This window comes from Lycium ferocissimum, chromosome 10, assembly GCF_029784015.1.
Source record: "Lycium ferocissimum isolate CSIRO_LF1 chromosome 10, AGI_CSIRO_Lferr_CH_V1, whole genome shotgun sequence".
Lineage (NCBI taxonomy): Eukaryota > Viridiplantae > Streptophyta > Magnoliopsida > Solanales > Solanaceae > Lycium > Lycium ferocissimum.
The window spans coordinates 18151027-18170347 of record NC_081351.1 but is presented as its reverse complement, the minus strand read 5'-3'; the positions used below and the strand labels follow the sequence as shown (position 1 = coordinate 18170347).

The window sequence follows — 19321 nt, the reverse complement described above, 5'->3', positions numbered from 1 at the left end:
AAGATACAAATAAACCAAAAAAACCCAATTCAACGAATTCTAGGTTTTTAATTTTCCAAATCCCAATGCCGGCGCCAATAACCCAGATCTATGCTACGTAGTACAACTTAACATTCTGTAATGACTAAACTAAATAAAAGGAAATGAGTAGAATAATTGTTGTTGTGGAGGAGCGAAGTTGAAGCTCGGGTAAGAAGGAGCAACTAACATTTAGATTACACAGTCAGGATTAGAAGTCAATTAATGATCTCGGAGGGCCACGATTTTGCCACGTCATCGAAGGGGTTGTTATAACTGAAAGTGACAGGAGAGAGAAATTAGTTTTGGATGGGTCATTTCTCTCTCCCTTCTTATTCTTTCTCACGCATTCTCTCCTTCTCTCTTTCCTTTCTTCTTTTTCTAAATCTGATTGTCCTTCTTCTTTCTTCTTGGCAGATTCATGATGACAATGGTGAAATCCTCATCTATCTAGTTTTAGTTTATTAGTCTTTCAATTTCATTGTATTTGAGTTCCATTTGGTGATATACAATCAAAAATTGTCCCACAAAAATTGTTCATTTTCGCCTTTACTTAATTTTAGTTTAGATCCATACTTGGATCATTACAATTGGTATTAGAGTAGTCGATTTTGCAGCTTATGGGTTGAATTATGGCAGAAGGAACACGTATGTATACCATGGATGATAAGCTCACTCAGCATGAGGAGGTGTTGAATGAGTTGACTGCTGGTCAACAAGCACTTCAACAGACACAAAGAGGAATTCAAGGGACCTTAGAGTTGATATTGGAATGGTTGACTGCTTTGGAAAGACCCCAACAAAGAGCTCAAGGTGATGGGATCTTACCCAATCCTGTGCAAGAGGTAAGAGTAGTCAAACCTCAGATTGCAATTCAAACCCCTCCTCCTAAGTGGGAATTACCAAGTTTCGAAGGTCAGGACCCTAAAGTGTGGCTTAGGAAGTATGAAAGGTATTTTAAGCTATATAGAACTCAGGAAGATTCTAAGGTGGAAGCTGCTGCCCTTTACTTGAATGGGGTAGTTGAGACATGGTACCACTCACTGGTGTTGAACAAGGGAGAAGTTGGTTGGGATGAGTTCAAAGAGGAACTAATTGTCAAATTCAGTGATGAGGTATTAGAAGATGTAGTGGAAGAGTTCAACAAACTGAGTCAAATAGGGACTGTTGATGAATTTTTGGCACAGTTTGAAGATAAGAAGGCTCATATGTTGGTAAGAAATCCTCACCTAGATGAATCTCACTTTTTGTCTAGTTTCATTGGAGCCTTGAAGGAATAAGTTAGTGTAGGATTCAAACTTCAAAAGCACACCACTCTTAGGCTAGCTATAGAACAAGCAAGACTGCAGGAAAAGGCCATTGAAGTGGCTGAGAAGAAAGCCAAACCAGTTACTAAACTATTTGCTAAGCCCAACAATTTCACTACTGCTAAGGGAACTTTACCTAATGCATCTAGACCTAATGGATTTAGGTTAACTCCTGAAGAGTATGACTATAGGAAGAGTAACCACTTGTGTTTCAGATGTGGAGAAAAATTCACACCAGGGCATTAGTGTAAGAAACAACAACTGAACTGTATGTTGGGTGAACCAAGTGCTGTACCTGAGATCTTTGAGGTTGGAAATGAGAAAAATGTTGTTGTCCTAATTATAAAATGAGATATTGAACAAAAAGTTATGGAAGTTGTATGCCTGAATGCCGTATCAGGAGACAATCAAGGAGTTAACACTATATTAGTGAGGGGTATTGTCAAAAACAGAAAATTGGCAGTCTTTGATTGATTCAGAAGCTACTCACAGTTTCATTGACATGAACACTGTCAAGGAAACTGGTTATTGTTCTAGCTCTTGTTCTCCAGTGAGAGAGACTGTTGCTGATGGTAACTATGTCATGACTAGTTCTCAGTGTAAGGAGTTTAGCTGGAAAATGCAAGGGAGACCATTTAGGGAGAATTTGCTTATTATACCTTTAGGAGGGTGTGACATTGTATTAGGTAATGACTGGATGAAGAAGCACAATCCCACTAAGTTTGACCATGAAAGGAACTGTATCACTATTGGAAGAAAAAATAACAAGTTGGTTCTGCATGGGATATCTGAAGAGAGCAAGCTTAGCATGATCTCTAGTGGCACTATGGGCAAGATGTTGAAGAAGGGGCAAGCTCTTATTGCTCACTTATTCATGATGAGTGCATTGGTACAATCAAACCAAGACCCTATAGATGAGGCAATACAAGAACTGTTGGAGTCTTACACTGATGTGTTTTCAGAACCCAAAACCTTGCCTCCTGCTAGATCACTCAATACCACTAAAACCTGGGGCTCTTCCAGTCAGTTTGAGACCTTACAGGTATAACTACTATCAAAAAGAGATGCTCACTAATGGGATCATTCAGCAAAGCCAATCGCCCTTTTCCTCCCCAGCCTTGCTAGTCAAAAAGAGAGATGGGACATAGAGGTTCTGTGTGGATTATAGAGGGTTAAATGACATTACCATCAAGGATAAGTACCTTATTCCCATTGTTGCTGATCTATTAGATGAACTTTATGGGGCTGTGATCTCTTCAAAGGTGGATCTGAGGGCAGGATATCACCAGATCAGAATGAAGGTTGAAGATGTGCACAAGACTGCATTCAGGACACATATGGGACACTATGAGTTTAAAGTCATACCTTTTGGGTTGACTAATGCCCCAACAACTTTTTAAGCATTAATGAATCAGGTTTTTTAACCATTTCTCAGGAAATTTGCACTAGTATTCTTTGATGATATATTGATTTACAGTGCTTCTATAGAAGACCATGTAAAACGTTTGACTGTTGTATTTGATACTCTAAGGAAACATTCCTTATTGGCAAAAAAATCTAAGTGCTCTTTTGGCCTGCCTAAAGTGGAGTATTTGGGCCATGTGATCACTGCAGATGGGGTTTCCACTGACCCTTCTAAAATCCAAGCTATGGTTGACTGGCCTAGGCCAACCACACTAAGGGCTCTTAGAGGGTTTTTGGGACTAACAGGCTATTACAGGAAGTATGTTGCTAATTATGGCACTATATGTAGGCCACTTACTGATTTACTTAAGAAGGATTCATTCAAATAAAACCAGGAGGCTGAGCTAGCTTTCCTTTGCTCTAAAGAAAGCTATGACTACTACTCCTTTTTTGAGTTTGCCAAACTATTCTAAGGAGTTTGTTGTAGAAACTGATGCAAGTCATGGAGGAATTGGTGCAGTTTTAATGCAGGATGGAAAAACAATGGCATATCTGAGTAAAGTATTAGCTCAGAAACATAGGGACAAGTCTATATATGAAAAAGAGTACATGGCACTCTTGAATGTTGTTGAGAAATAGAGACACTATTTACAATTTAAACACTTTGTGATCAGGACTGATCACCACAGTTTAAGGTTCTTGTTAGAACAAAAGGTGACTTCTGCAGTTCAGTAGAAGGGAATGACCAAATTATTGGAGTTAGATTATGAGGTCCAGTACAAGAAAGGGGCTGAAAATAGAGTTGCTGATGCCCTCTCTAGACAACATGAAACTGATCCTTCCACTGATCATTACAAAGGGTAGTTGATGGCTATTAGCATACCTGTCCCTTCTTGGATGCTTGAAATCAATTCAAGCTATGAAAATGATACTCAAGTTATGGAAATTATTTCCCAAGTATCTGTGGACTTACATGGTCCAAGTATTTGACACTATTCATCTGGGGTTCTCAAAAGAAAATGAAAGCTATATGTTGGAGCCTTTGGTGGTCTTAGGAACCAGTTAATCACCATTTTCCATGAATCACCTATGGGGGTCATTCAGGTCAACTTGGCACCTTTAAGAGATTGTCTCAGCTGTTCTACTAGCCAGGAATGAAACAGCTGGTAATAGCCTTTGTTTCTAGTTGTGACATATGCCTCAGAAGCAAGGAAGAAAATGTAGCTTCTCCAGGCTTGCTACAGCCCCTTCCTATTCCAAATCAAGCCTGGAGTCATATTAGCATGGACTTCATTGAAGGACTGCCTAAATCAAGAAACAAGGATGCGATCTTAGTAGTAGTTGATACGATGACCAAGTATGCTCACTTCATAGCTCTTGCTCATCCTTATACTGCTTCCACTATTGCTGAATTATTTTGGGAAAGGATTCATAGCTCACACGGCGCGCCTGAATCTATTGTTATAGACAGAGATAGAATATTTCTCAGTAATTTTTGGCAAGCTTTATTCAAGTTACTGGGAACACAATTACACTATAGCATTTCATATCACCCTCATAGCGATAGTCAAACTGAGAGGGTGAATAAGTGCCTTGAAAACTATCTTAGGTGCATGACTGCTAGCAGGCCTACTCATTGGAAGCACTGGCTTCAAGCTGCTGAGTGGTGGTATAACACCAATTTCCATACCAGCTTACAATGCATTCCCTTTGAAGCATTGTATGGCTACTCACCTCCTCACCTATCTTTAGGACCTTGGCTTAAAACTATAGTTCCAGCAGCTGAAGATACAATAATGAAAAGACAACAGATGTAGCAGTTGCTAAAGGATAATTTGACTAAAGCTCAGGAGAGAATGAAGTACTATGTTGATAGAAGGAGGTCTGACAGGGAATTCCAGGTGGGAGATATGGTCTATCTAAAGCTACAACCATACAGGCAATCTTCTATTGCCTTAAGGAGAAGTTTGAAGCTCAATTCCAAGTATTATGGGCCATATAAGATACTGGCCAGGATTGGGAATGTTGCATATCGATTAGAATTGCCTTAGGCTAGTAAGGTTGATCCTGTGTACCATGTCTCCTTGCTTAAGAAAAAGATTAGTGACAGAGTGGTGGTACAAACATTACTTCCCAACACTGGGATGATGGCCAGTTCTTGGTCAAGCCTGTTGCTATACTACAAAGGCAGTTGATCAAAAGAAACAATGTTGTAGTGGCTCGTGTGCTAATCCAATTGTCCAACCTACCTCCTGAGGATGCTACTTGGGAAGATTATCAGTGCATTAAGGCTCAGTTCCTAGATTTTAATAATTAATCCTTGAGGATAAGGATTGTTTGAAGCAGTGGGAATTGTAATGACTAGACTAAATAAAAGGAAATGAGTAGAATAATTGTTCTTTGTGGAGGATCGAAATCGAAGGTCGGGTAAGAAGGAGCAACTAACATTAAAATTGCACCATCAGGATTAGAAGTTAATTAATGAACTTAGAGGGCCACGATTTTGCCATGTCATCGAAGGGGTTGTTATAACTGAAAGTGAAAGGAGAGAGAAATTAGTTTTGGACGGGTCATTTCTAACTCCCTTCTTCTTCTTTCTCACGCATTCTCCCCTTCTCTCTTTCCTTTCTTCTTCTTCTTCTAAATCTGATTCTCCTTCTTCTTTCTTCTTGGCAGATTCATGATGACAATGGTGGACTCCTCATCTATCTAGTTTTAATTTATTAGTCTTTCAATTTCATTGTATTTGAGTTCCATTTGGTGATATAAAATCGAAAATTGTCCCACAAAAATTGTTCGTTTTCGCCTTTACTTAATTTTAGTTCAGATCCATACTTGGACCATTACACATTCATGAAATCCACGGTCTAAGACAGATATATTTATTTATCATTGTGAAATCCACAGTCTAAGACGGAGAAATGATGGTGTTGGCTAGGTGTGTTAGAAGTTCCAATTAGGGGATGAAACCGTGCCAGAGAAGAAAACTGCCGGACGCCGATCGGGTCAAAGGAATTTGCACGAACAGATGCCCAATAATTTGAAGTCCAGTGCTATTGAGCTATCGTGGTGTAGCAGAATCAACTGAAGCAATTAAGCTACAAAGAGGGTATTTGCTAAAAAATCCAAAGCTACGTTTGGTAATTTTTGGGAAGTATATGTATGTATCATAAATACGATGTTTAAGTTAGCTACACCGTGTAATTTTTCTTGGAAGATATATTCAGTGATTTATTTTTCATGCAATAAAAAAAAAGGGCAGCCCGGTGCACTAAGCTCCCGCTATGCGCGGGGTCCGGGGAAGGGCCGGACCACAAGGGTCTATTGTTTTTCATGCAATATACCTCTAAAATAAATTATCATCAGAAGTACACGAAATTATACTACTATATATTCTTCCAGAATGTTTGCAAAAGTTTCTCAGTTGATACATGGAAAAAAAAAACAACTTGTATAGTTTACTTTTAGTAGTCTATACAAACAATATGTAGATGAATTACAAATTAGTGGCAGACATACAAAAAGACAACGGTTGTGGAGTTCAAGTAGAAAATCATGCACTATTTTGATATTAATTTTCAGTCAATTGGTACGGGGAAACATGTCGAAAGACTAATTCAATACTTGAAATTCTGCCATACCCGGAGATTAGTTTCGAGATATTCTCTTAGTTCCTGTAAGTTTTTAATGTGTTTTAAGTGTATTTTCAGGTTTTGTAATTTTCTCCTCTCGAATTCAAATTTTTTTATGGAAATAAAAGCCACTCTATACATCATCATGATAAAACTACCAAATTCCTTGCATTATCAAGGGACGGTCAAGAAAAATTTACACATAAAGCTTTCACAAAACGCCCAAAGCCTTCACTTATCGTGTTGAAAGATTGGACCATGTTAATTCAGGTGCATTAATTCAGTAATCTATAGAATGGTATAAAATTTTGAAATTTGGTTAATAATGTGCATGAGATGGCAGCATCCTTTCTGCTTTGCTCACCTCTTATTCAATAACATGCGAAGAGAATTCTCCCCAACTTCCATAATATACGAAAGAGTCCACCAAAAATTTGCCAAAAAAATGGCAAATCTCTCTTCCACTTTTTCAAACCAATCGTACTATTTGCTCTGTGATTTGGCAAAATCCATTGGTATTGAAGCCTTCAAATTATTGCCAATTTTCAACCTTTCTTCTCCAACCAGTTGTATTGGTGTGCTTGAACTTGTTACTATTAGTAAAGTTCCTGACTTTTCCATTGATGAGTATAGAAAAATAAAGAGGGAACTTCAGAAAGTTGACTGCACAACTTCAAACTATACTTTCAGGCATTGGCTTGCTGAGCATTTAGGGCCTTCAGTGATGTCTTCACTTCAACTATGTGAAGACCAATCAACAAGAATGTAGTTACATTGTTATTGCAAGATTTTCTAGTCAAAGGGGCACCCATCCTTTCCAATTTGAAACTCATTTTAAAATTAAGGAATTGAGGATAGCAATTGCTAACACTTGGAGTGGGACTCTAGAATTTCTTTTGAAATATTTGCTCTTGATGAACTTAATGAACCAACTTTGAAAATGGAAACTAATAAGTTGGAACCAACTTTAAAAATATTTGCTCTTAATGAACCAACTTTGAAAATATTTGCTGTTAATGTCCTTCCACCCTTGTTCCTCAAAAATCTTATAAAAATTGAAATATCTATCCAGAGCCTTCAAAGCTCAGTAGTTCTCATTTAGAAGTAGGAACAGTCCCCGTTGTTTCCTAGCTGGTCGAACTTCTGGAACTAGAAAGGGAAGCTATCCATCCTCAATCCCTTGCACCTGCTCAGGGCCTCTGTTGGGTCTCCTCTCCATCGCAAGCAACCGATCTAATAGTTGCTCCATGCGCCTTGTATTCCGACTTGTGTAGCACCCAAGGCCTGCTGGCCATTACATAATTCGAGCAGTAGCTCATCTTGATAAGCCTAGTTCTCATTTATTAGTTTCTTCCTTGTACCTTCAACCATGATTTCGAGAACAATAGGTTGCAGAATCAAAGGCTCTGACACCAATTGTTATGAACTCAGATTAATTCCAATAAAAAAAGTAACAGAAATTAAGATCACGCGATCTTTTCGGGACGTTTTCTATTATATGCAGCGGAATTGCAGCTACAACAAAAAAGGGAAAAGCAACTAAAATGGAAAATGAACAACTATAGTAGCCATTTTTGTGAGCTCCATCTGAAATTGAGAAGAAGCAGAAGAAGAAAAAATTGGGAGAGTTTGTTAGGAAATCAGATTTTTGTTGATGATTTCTCTCTCCTCGTGGATATTTATTCTCAGTTGATTACATCACAGTCGTTGAGCCTCATTTAATTACTTCTAATCCTGGCCCTTCATTATATCTCTGCATTTACAATTAACTCCCTCTGCCTATTTTTTATTTGAATTTCTGTTAAAAAATCCATAGCTCTCTCTGGATCAACCATATCCCGCTCTAAACTTTTCCACTACCCACATCTATTTTATGAGATACACCTTTATCCACCACCTGAAACCACACCAATCATCACCAAATTGTATGTCACCGTTTTTCCATTTCGTGAGATACATTGTATCCGATGACCCATAAGATACAAATAAACAAAAAAAACCAATTCAACGAATTCTAGGTTTTTAATTTTCCAAATCGCCGGCGCCAACAACCCAGATCTATGATACGTAGTACAACGTAACATTCATGAAATCCACAGTCTAAGACGAAGAAATGAAGGTGTTGGCTAGGTGTGTTAGAAGTTCCAATTAGGGGATAAAATCGTGCAGGAGAAGAAAACTGCCGGATGCCAATAGGTGTTGGGTGTGCGAACAAAGTACCACATTGGTAGCTGGAAAGAAAAAGAAGCTACTTATAAGGAGTTGGATACTCTTAATGATGTGAGGCCTTTTGGGGAAAACCGTGCGGGCTTGGCCCAAAGCGGACAATATCACATCATGTTAAGAGTATCTTTGGGCCATTTTAGCCCAACAACTGGTATCAGAGCCAATGGTTTGGCGGGACGAGTATGAAGATGGCGGATGTGGCGTGGGGCCTAGCTCAGTGCCTTTGCCCGTCTACGGGCCGGTTTACGACTGTTACACCTCGTAGTCTTGTACATGATATCTACTAGGCATTAGTTGTTTAAGTGTAGACGTGGAGCATTTCCTAGGATATAGGGGATTGTATGCATCTATCTCATGGTTACGAAGGTTTAAGTTCATATAATAAGCTATGGAAGACTCTGGGACCAAGCAAATCAAGGAAAAATAAGTTTGCCGAAAATTTAAAAGAAGAAAAAAAAAGTTGGCAGAATCAAGGATAAAATTTTGGATCAACTTTGGAGGGGTATATCTTCATGCATATTAGGAGTTTTAAGGCGTTTCAAAATCCTAAAATGAAGTTCGTCGAGTCTAGTTTCTAACGCAACAACCCTCTCATCGATAGGACATCAGAGTAGAGAATTATGGAAGTTACAATTTAGGGTGACGAACGTAAACAACATCAAGCTACGTATTTGCTAAAGATTACTACCGACTTTGAGCCACTATAAAAAGGTTAAAAACCCCATTTTTTCCATCAAAAACTTCTAAAATTCAGCAACTAAGACTCTCTTTTATATCACATAAAAAGTGAGGATTTTGAGTAAAATTCAAGTTACGGCGTATTAATCAAGGTCCGGACAACGTGTAGTCTCGATTATAATTTCATTCTATGTTGGAGTTGGCTTGGAAAAAAAGTAAATATTGAAGATCTTGCTACGTTAGTAAATATAAGGTATGAATCATTGAATCTCTCTCTTTATCAACGTTGATTTAGGAATATTTACAAGAATAAGAGTTATAATTTGTTGTGTTGATGTTGTTGGTTTATGGATTGAGGTTTGAAGAGAGTTTTGGATGAGAATATACATATTTATCTTGTAGAATATTGAGGATGTTGTTGTTGATGTTGTTGGTATTGTTTGGGAGTTGTTTTGGTATTTGGAGGAAGTATGTGATATAGGGGAGATGCTGCCCAAATTTTCGTAACCCAAATTAGTCTTCAATAATTAGTGCTTATAAGTTGATGGAAATATGATGAAAGTATGATTAAAGATGTATTTCTCGATATATAAGTTCAGGTGAAGGTCAAGCATCGGTGTAAGGAATTCTTTAAGTGGTGGCTTGACGGATAAGGTATGTAAGGAGTTCGTTTCCTTCTTTCTTTGGCACGACCCCAACTAGAACATGAGCATAAGCATTCCATAACAACTTCACTCCATTCCTATGCTATGTATTTCAAATCTTAATGCCTTACTTATTTGATTGATTCTTACCATATTATTATGTTTATCTCCATTAAGCTAATTCCTTGGATCCGATTCGAGCTCCATAATTCATTAGGAGGTTATGACCTTATGTCACTCCGAAAGGCCGTTGTTACTTCACTGGCTTATTATGCATGGTATATATGTATGTATGCACTATTTTACTACACCGAGCCGCGCTATAGTCGGCCGGGTACGGCACCTATTATGCAACCATTGATCAGTTGGTATTATACACCGAGTCCCGAAAGGGCCGGGTACGTTACACACCGAGTCCCGAAAGGGCCGGGTACGTTATACACCGAGTCTTGAAAAGGCCGGGTAAGTTATGATGATGATACTATTTATATATATATATATATATATATATATATATATATATGCTTGCTTATGATTTTAAACTCATGCATTGTATACTGTACATTCTCAGATAGCAGGTTACTTCTATTGTCTTTGTATCTCCATTTTACTTATGTTATTAATTTGCCTTACATACTCGGTACTTTTATCCGTACCGACGTCCCATTGCACAGACGCCGCATTTTTTCGTCTTGGTCACTGACAGGGTTATTGAGGAGCGACCGCAGTAGGACTTTCCAACTTCAGCGGTGTTAGCAAGTGCCACTTCTCCGGACTTGCTGTCTTTTGGTATTTTTCTGCTAGTGTAGTATATGTTCATATGTACACTCTTAGAGGCTCATAGACATAGTGGGATATGTAAATATTATGTATGGCCTTGTCGGCCTTGTTTTGGGTTCCGGATATTTTCGATAGCCTTTACGGCTTTATGATATACTTTATATTGTGGCGACCTTGTCGGTCCGCATATATATATATGTGTTGAATTATGTGTGTGTCTATGTTTTTATGTTCTTTGAGTTATGGTATGTGATGTCCAAGTAATTGTTAAGTTAGGTGGATTTTCGCCTACGGTCGAGCTTGTCATACTCCTCGTTGGGGTGTGACAAATTGGTATCGGGCGATTCGTCCTAGGGATGTCTATGAGCCGTGTCCAGTAGAGTCATGGGTTATCGATATGTCGTGCACCATATCTATAGCCAGGAGGCTACAGGGCATTTAGGAAGATACTTTTCTGCATGATCTAGATCATGTGATAAAGCCAAGTTAAGAATGCAACTATCTAATCTTTTCGTGTTTAATTTTCAGCGATGCCTCCGAGGAAGAAGAAAGTCAGCAGAATACTGGGCACTGCTAGGGAAGGCCCGAGCAGAGTACCGCCAGCTGAGTTAGGGCATAGCGAGGCTCAGAGCGCTACCCCCTTGCATGCTACCTCTATTCCATCAGGTGCAGAAGAGCAGGATAGGGCTCCGCCTCCCCCTCTCCGGCTCCTCACCCTCCGGGCCCCATCCCCCCCGCCGAATACAAACGGGGACTTGCGAGATGCGACTCCGGGGGTTATTGACTAGATTGGTGGCTACTCAAACTCGGGGGCCGGCCTTCCGGATAGGTCGTTAGTTCCCGCGTACGTGACTTTTATACTTTGGACCCTCGGTGTTCACGGGGACAAACCCGAAGGATGACCCTCAGAATTTTATAGATCGAATGGGCCGCGCTTTGAGGGTAATACATGCTTTTGATACAGAATCAGCGGGAGCTAGCTTCTTATAGACCGTGGGATGTGGCCGCGGTATGGTATGAGTCCTGGCAGCAATCGAGAGGGCCGAACGCACCGCGGCGCATGGTCGAATTCACCAGAGCCTTTCTGGATCATTATCTGCCCGCTGAGGTTCGCAGAGCTAGAGCTGATGAATTTCTATTGCTTCATCAGAATAATATGAGTGTTCGGGAATATAGTTTGAAGTTTAACTCCTTGGCTAGATACGCCCCGGCGATGGTAGCTGAAATGGAAGATGGGATGCATCGTTTTGTGACGGGACTTGGGCCTCACTTGATTAAAGATTGTATGACGGCCTCACTGCAAAGCGGCATGGATATTGCTCGTATTCAGGCATATGCTCAGAATTTGAAGGACCTTGAACGCCGACAGCTGACTGAGCAAGACCCGAGTAGGGGCAGTTATAAGCGGGCCAGGTCCGTTGTGTGTTATTCGTGTGCTTATCGTGAAGATTATAGGCCCTATTCTTATAGAAGATCGATCCTTCGGCCGGTTAGTGCACCTTCCAAGTTCCGCAGGGCGGCGTTGATAGACCCACCATTGCGGGACCGAGTCGAAGCTCGAGAGCTTCAGTTCCTTCTTACAGAGGAGAATCGAGCCAGGCGAGGGCCCCACTGCCCCGTTGTGATCAGTGCGGTAAGGGCCACTTTGGCCAGTGCCGCCAGGGTATGGGGGTGTGTTACTCTTGTGGGCAGCCTGGTCATGTTATGGGAAACTGTCCATCTCGTGGTAGAGGAGGCCCGGCTCAGCCGACAGGTTCGATCGCAGGTTCTTCATCTTCTGTTCGCCCTCCTGGACAAGGGTCTTCTCCACCCCGGCGAGGTAGAGGTAGGGAAGAGGTCGGTGTCGCTTCGCAAACAACCAGAATCGTATTTATGCACTTGCAGGACGGCAGGATCTTGAGTCGTCTCCAGATGTTGTGACAGGTATTTTATCCATTTGTTCTTATGATGTCTATGCATTGATCGATCCGGGTTCCACGCTATCTTATATCACACCTTATATTGCTGATAAGTTCGGTATAAAGCCCGAATCTTTGTCCAAGCCTTTCTTGGTCTCTACTCCGGTCGGGGAACCTGTTATTGCAAGACGAATTTATCGTAGGTGTGTGGTTACGATATGTGGTCGTGAAACAGTTGCTGATCTAGTGGAGTTAGAAATGGTGGACTTTGACGCTATTATGGGAATGGATTGGCTAGCCTCTTGCTATGCCAATGTGGAATGTTGGTCCAAAACTGTGAAATTTCAGTTTCCGGGTGAACCAGTTCTTAAATGGATGGGCAATACCCCAGCACCAAAGGGTAGGTTTATTTCCTACCTTAAGGCGCGAAAAATAATTTCCAAAGGATATATTTATCATTTGGTTCGAGTTAGGAGCACTGAAGCTAAACCGCCAACTTTGCAATCCGTTCCTGTAGTTAATGAATTTCAGGATGTATTCCCCGATGAATTACTGTGCCTCCCTCCCGAAAGGAAATTGAATTTACGATTGATGTGTATCCGGACACTCAACCCATCTCTATTCCCCACTTATCGTATGTCCCCCGCCGAGTTGCGCGAATTGAAGGTGCAATTGTGCAGGACTTGTTAGACAAGGGCTTCATTAGGCCCAGTACTTCTCCGTGGGGAGCACCGGTATTATTTGTGCGCAAAAAGGATGGCTCACTAAGAATGTGTATTGACTACCGGCAATTGAATAAGGTGACTATTAAGAACAAATATCCATTGCCTAGAATTGATGATTTGTTTGACCAGCTACAGGGTGCTAAATGCTTCTCGAAGATTGACTTAAGGTCAGGGTATCATCAGCTACGTGTAAAAGGGGAAGACATTCGAAGACAGCTTTCCGAACGAGATATGGGCATTTTGAATTCTTAGTTATGTCTTTCGGATTGACAAATGCTCCTGCGGCGTTTATGGCGCTAATGAACACCATATTCGACCCTTCTTGGTTGTTTTTGTTATAGTGTTCATTGACGATATCTTGGTATATTCTCGTTCGGAGACAGAACATGCTGATCACCTCCGAAAGGTGTTGCAAACATTGCGAGATCAAAGGCTGTATGCCAAATTTTTCAAATGTGAATTTTGGCTAACTTCAGTAGATTTTCTAGGCCATATTGTGTCTGATAAAGGTATTAAAGTTGATGATCAGAAGATCGAAGCGGGTTAAGGTTGGCCCGGCCTGACCAACAACCATTTCGGAAGTCAAGTTTCTTGGGTCTTCTTGGATATTATCGAAGATTTGTAGAGGGATTTTCTTCTATAGCGCCTCCCCTTACAAAATTAACTCAGAAGGGGGCCAAGTTTCAATGGTCAGAAGCGTGCGAGCGGAGTTTCCAGAAATTGAAAGATAAGTTGACATCTGCTCCTGTCCTCACCCTTCCAGAAGGCACCGAGGGTTACACTGTATACTGTGATGCGTCACGCACCGGCCTGGGATGTGTGTTGATGCAAAATGGTAAGGTGATTGCTTATGCCTCCCGACAACTACGGAAACATGAGCAAAATTATCCAACCCATGATCGAAGTGGCGGCGGTGATTCACGCGCTAAAGATATGGCGACATTATTTATATGGAGTTCATGTCGATATCTATACGGACCATAAAAGCCTTGATATATATTTAGGCAAAAGGAATTGAATTTGAGGCAACGAAGATGGCTCGAATTGCTAAAGGATTACGATGCCGAGATTTTATATCACCCCGGGCAAAAGCTAACGTTGTAGCCGATGCCCTAAGTCGCAAATCAATGGGAAGCCTATTGCATGTGCCGACAAAAAAATTGAAATGACTAGAGAACTTCATCGCTTAGCAAATTTGGGAGTTCGCTTACTAGATTCGGAAGACACTGGAATTGCTTTACGAATATATCCCAATCGACTCTTGCCTCAGATGTAAAGACTCAACAGTATGAAGATCCAGTGTTAGTTAATATTAAGGAGGGAGTGCAGCAAAATCGGATCTCAGCCTTCGAACTGGATTCAAATGGGTTTCTCAAACATCGAGGTCGTTTGTGCGTTCCAAATGTGCCGGGCTTGGGGACGGGATCATGTCGAGAATTTCATTACTCCCGTATTCAATTCATCCCGATCCACCAAGATGTATCATGACCTCAAGGGCTTTTACTGGTGGAATGATATGAAGAAAGATATTGCTAACTTTGTAGCTCAATGCCCCACTTGCCAACAGGTAAAGATCGAACATCAGAAACCCAATGGCTTATTACAAGAAATGGAGATCCCAGCATGGAAGTGGGAAGTGATTAATATGGATTTTGTCACGGGATTGCCCCGTTCTCACCGCAAATTCGATTCTATTTGGGTGATTGTTGATAGGGTAACTAAATCAGCTCATTTCTTGCCAGTAAAAACCTATCTTGCTGAAGACTATGCTAAGCTATATCTTAAGGAGATTGTGCACCTTCGTGGCATTCCATTGTCAATTATTTCGAACGAGGCGCACGGTTTACGGCAAAGTTAGAAATCTTTTCGGGAAAGTCTTGGTACTCGAGTAAATCTTAGTACGGCTTTCCATCCGCGATCGACGGGAAAGCCGAGCGGACTATTCAGACTTTGGAAGATATGTTACGAGCCTGTGTACTTTGGATTTCCAAGGAAGTTGGGATGATCATTTGCCTTTGATAGAGTTTGCTTATAACAATAGCTATCATGCCAGTATCAAAATGGCTCCGTATGAAGCTTTATATGGTAGGAAGTGTAGGTCCCCTGCCGGTTGGTTTGAAGTCGGAGAAGCAAACTTATTTGGGCCAGACCTTGTTCATCAGGCTATTGAAAAGGTAAAGCTTATCAGGAACGATTGTGTACAGCTCAGAGTCATTAGAAATCTTATGCAGATGTACGATGACGAGAATTAGAATTTTAAGTAGGTGATTGGGTGTTTCTGAAGATATCACCTATAAAAGGCGTGATGCGATTTGGTAAGAAAGGGAAACTTAATCCCCGATATATCGGACCTTATAAGATCATCCGAAGGGTAGGCCGGAGTGGCTTATGAATTGGAGTCGCCGTCGAAGCGCAAGCGGTTCATCCAGTTTTCCATGTGTCCATGCTTAGGAAGTGTATTGGAGATCCATCCAGAATCGTGCGTATTGACGATATACAAGTTACAAAAAATCTAACATACGAGGAAGAACCAATTGCTATTCTCAACAAACAATTCCGCAGACTCCGAAACAAAGACGTGACTTCAGTGAAGGTTCTATGGAGGAGTAAAGATAGGGAAGAGATGACATGGGAAGCCGAAGCAGAAATGAAGTCCAAGTATCCCCATTTATTCCCCGTCACAGATGATACTACTCCGAAAGAATTCTTGCAAGGTTCTGCTATATCCGCAAATCACTTACAAGGTAAGAGTTATATTTAAACCCCCCCTTAAGAGTCAATAAGATGAGGAATATTATTCTAATCATTGTATGACTGCGTGTCATTGATTACGGTATCATGTAGGACTTGTGATTAGGACTTGTGACATGTAGGAGATTAGAGGTGCTCTAATCACGAGAGATACTTTACTAACGTTCCGTGGAAATTTTATTAACCCTCGGGTATTCCGACATTCGAGGTCGAATGTCTTTGAAGGGGGGGAGAATGTTACACCTCGTAGTCTTGTACGTGAAATCTACTAGGCATTAGTTGTTTAAGTGTAGACGTGGAGCATTTCCTAGGATATGGGAGATTGTATGCATTTATCTCATGGTTACGAGGGTTTAAGTTCATATAATAAGCTATGGAAGACTCTGGGACCAAGCAAATCAAGGAAAAACAAGTTTGCCAAAAATTTGAAAGAAGAAAAAAAAAAGTTGGCAGAATCAAGGATAGAATTTTGGATCAACTTTGGAGAGGTATATCTTCATGCATATTAGGAGTTTTAAGGCGTTTTAAAATCCTAAAATGAAGTTCGTCGAGTCTAGTTTCTAACGCAACAACCCTCTCATCGATAGGACATCGGAGTAGAGAATTATGGACGTTACATTTTAGGCTGACATAACAGAAACAACACTACTACAGCGCTGTTACAGTACTGCCGACTTTGAGCCACTATAAAAAGGTTAAAAACCCCATTTTTTCCATCAAAAACTTCTAAAAATTTCAAGAAAATTCAGCAACTAAGAATATCTTTTATATCACATAAAAAGTGAGGATTTTGAGTAAAATTCAAGTTACGGCATATTAATCAAGGTCCGGACAACGTGTAGTCTCGATTATAATTTCATTCTGTGTTGGAGTTGGCTTGGAAACAAAGTAAATATTGAAGATCTTGCTACTTTAGTAAATATAAGGTATGAATCATTGAATCTCTCTCTTTATCAACGTTGATTTTGGAATATTTACAAGAATAAGAGTTATAGTTTGTTGTGTTGATGTTGTTGGTTTATGGATTGAGGTTTGAAGAGAGTTTTGGATGAGAATATACATATTTATCTTGTAGAATATTAAGGATGTTGTTGTTGATTTTGTTGGTATTGTTTGGGAGTTGTTTTGGTATTTGGAGGAAGTATGTGATATAAGGGAGATCTTTGCCCAAATTTTCGTAACTCAAATTAGTCTTCAATAATTAGTGCTTATAAGTTGATGGAAATATGATGAAAGTATGATTAAAGATGTATTTCTCGATATATAGGTTCGGGTGAAGGGCAAGCATCGGTGTAAGGAATTCTTTAAGTGGTGGCTTGACGGATAAGGTATGTAAGGTGTTCGTTTCCTTCTTTCTTTGGCACGAACCCAACTAGAACATGAACATAAGCGTTCCATAACAACTTCACTCCATTCCTATGCTATGTATTTCAAATCTTAATGCCTTACTTATTTGATTGATTCTTACCATATTATTATGTTTATCACCATTAAGCTAATTCCTTGGATCCGATACGAGCTCCATAATTCATTCAGAGGTTGTGACCTTATGTCACTCTGAAAGGCCGTTGTTACTTTACTGGCTTATTATGCATGGTATATATGTATGTATGCACTATTTTACTACACCGAGCTGCGCTATAGTCGGCCGGGTACGACACCTATTGTGCAACCACTGATCAGTTGGTATTACACATCGAGTCCCGAAAGGGCTGGGTACTTACACACCGAGTCCCGAAAGGGCCGGGTACTTATACACCGAGTCCTGAAAAGGCCGGGTACGTTATGATGATGATACTATATATATATATATATATATATATATATATATATATATATATATGTGTGTGTGTGTGTGTGTGTGTGTGTGCTTGCTTATGATTTTAAACTCATGCATTGTATACTGTACATTCTCAGATGACGGGTTACTTCTATTGTCTTTGTATCTGTTTTACTTATGTTATTAATTCCAGCCTTACTTACTCAAGATTACTTTTATCCGTCCGACGTCCCATTGCACGGGACGCCGCATTTCGTCTTGCGAGCACCGACGGGGGGTTATTGAGGAGCGACCGCAGTAGGACTTTCCAACTTTAGCGGTGTTAGCAAGTGCCACTTCTCCGGACTTGCTGTCTTTTGGTATTTTTCTGCTATTGTAGTATATGTTCATATGTACACTCTTAGAGGCTCATAGACATAGTGGGATATGTAAATATTATGTATGGCCTTGTCGGCCTTGTTTTGGGTTCTGGATATTTTCTGATAGCCTTGCCGGCTTTGTGATATACTTTATATTGTGGCGACCTTGTCGGTCTGCGTATATATATATATGTGTGTGTGTGTGTGTGTGTGTGTGTGTGTTGAATTATCGGATATTTCTATGTTGGGCCTTTTTCGCGTGCGAGTGTTCTTTGAGTTATGGTAGGTGATGTCAAGTAAGCGTTAAGTCGTGACTTTCGGCCTACGGGTCGGAGCCTGTCATACTCCTCGTTGGGGTTGTGACAACGACCTTTACCCGTAGCTTTGAAGACACATACACAGCCTTTGGGCTTCGATGACCGTAAATACTCTGACGATGTCTCTAATCCATGGTATGATAATGAGCCATGTGGAACTTAGTTAGAGGGGGAGATTGTTGGGTGTGCGAACAAAGTACCACATTGGTAGCTGGAAAGAAAAAGAAGCTACTTATAAGGAGTTGGATACTCTTAATGATGTGAGGCCTTTTGGGAAAAACCGTGCGGGCTTGGCCCAAAGCGGACAATATCACATCATGTTAAGAGTATCTTTGGGCCGTTTTGCCCAACAATAGGGTCAAAGGAATTTGCACGAACAGATGCCCAATAATTTGAAGTCCAGTGCTATTGAGCTATCGTGGTGTAGCAGAATCAACTGAAGCAATTAAGCTACAAAGAGGGTATTTGCTAAAAAATCCAAAGTGTAACTATGTTTGGTAATTTTCGGGAAGTATCTGTATGTATCATAAATACGATGTTTAAGTTAGCTACATCGCGTAATTTTGCTTGGAAGATATATTCAATGATTTGTTTTTCATGCAATATACCTCTAAAATAAATTATCATCAGAAGTACACGAAATTATACTACCATATATTCTTCCAGAATGTTTGCAAAAGTTTCTCAGTTGACACATGGAATAAAAACTAAAACTTGTATAGTTTTCTTTTAGTAGTCTATACAAACAATATGTAGATCAATTACAAATTAGTGGCAGACATACAAGAAGACAACAGTTGTG

At 40.3% G+C, this 19321-nt stretch overlaps 2 protein-coding genes across 2 annotated transcripts; both read left to right on the top strand.

The window, feature by feature from the left end:
• The first annotated feature begins 650 nt into the window (after nucleotides 1-650).
• LOC132034680 (uncharacterized) lies at nucleotides 651-3118 on the top strand. The gene is made up of 5 exons (XM_059425054.1): nucleotides 651-1232; nucleotides 1326-1521; nucleotides 1778-2367; nucleotides 2519-2676; nucleotides 2761-3118. Exons 1-5 carry the CDS (start codon nucleotides 651-653, stop codon nucleotides 3116-3118), a joined length of 1884 nt encoding a protein of 627 aa, XP_059281037.1.
• Nucleotides 3119-11749: 8631 nt separating this feature from the next.
• Nucleotides 11750-13859, top strand: LOC132034677 (uncharacterized). Its single transcript, XM_059425053.1, has 3 exons — nucleotides 11750-12352; nucleotides 12936-12987; nucleotides 13654-13859. Exons 1-3 carry the CDS (start codon nucleotides 11750-11752, stop codon nucleotides 13857-13859), a joined length of 861 nt encoding a protein of 286 aa, XP_059281036.1.
• The last annotated feature ends 5462 nt before the right edge of the window (nucleotides 13860-19321 follow it).

Excerpts from the sequence above, each read along its gene's own strand:
- LOC132034677 (XM_059425053.1), top strand. The coding sequence starts at position 11,750 with ATGGTCGAATTCACCAGAGCCTTTCTGGATCATTATCTGCCCGCTGAG. Across the intron at positions 12,353-12,935 it reads CTTTGGCCAGTGCCGCCAGG|TTTCCGGGTGAACCAGTTCT; the intron begins GTATGGGGGTGT and ends GTGAAATTTCAG. Across the intron at positions 12,988-13,653 it reads CAATACCCCAGCACCAAAGG|TGTTCATTGACGATATCTTG; the intron begins GTAGGTTTATTT and ends TTTTTGTTATAG.
- LOC132034680 (XM_059425054.1), top strand. The coding sequence starts at position 651 with ATGGCAGAAGGAACACGTATGTATACCATGGATGATAAGCTCACTCAG. Across the intron at positions 1,522-1,777 it reads AGAGTATGACTATAGGAAGA|AAAATTGGCAGTCTTTGATT; the intron begins GTAACCACTTGT and ends TGTCAAAAACAG. Across the intron at positions 2,677-2,760 it reads ACACATATGGGACACTATGA|GAAATTTGCACTAGTATTCT; the intron begins GTTTAAAGTCAT and ends ACCATTTCTCAG.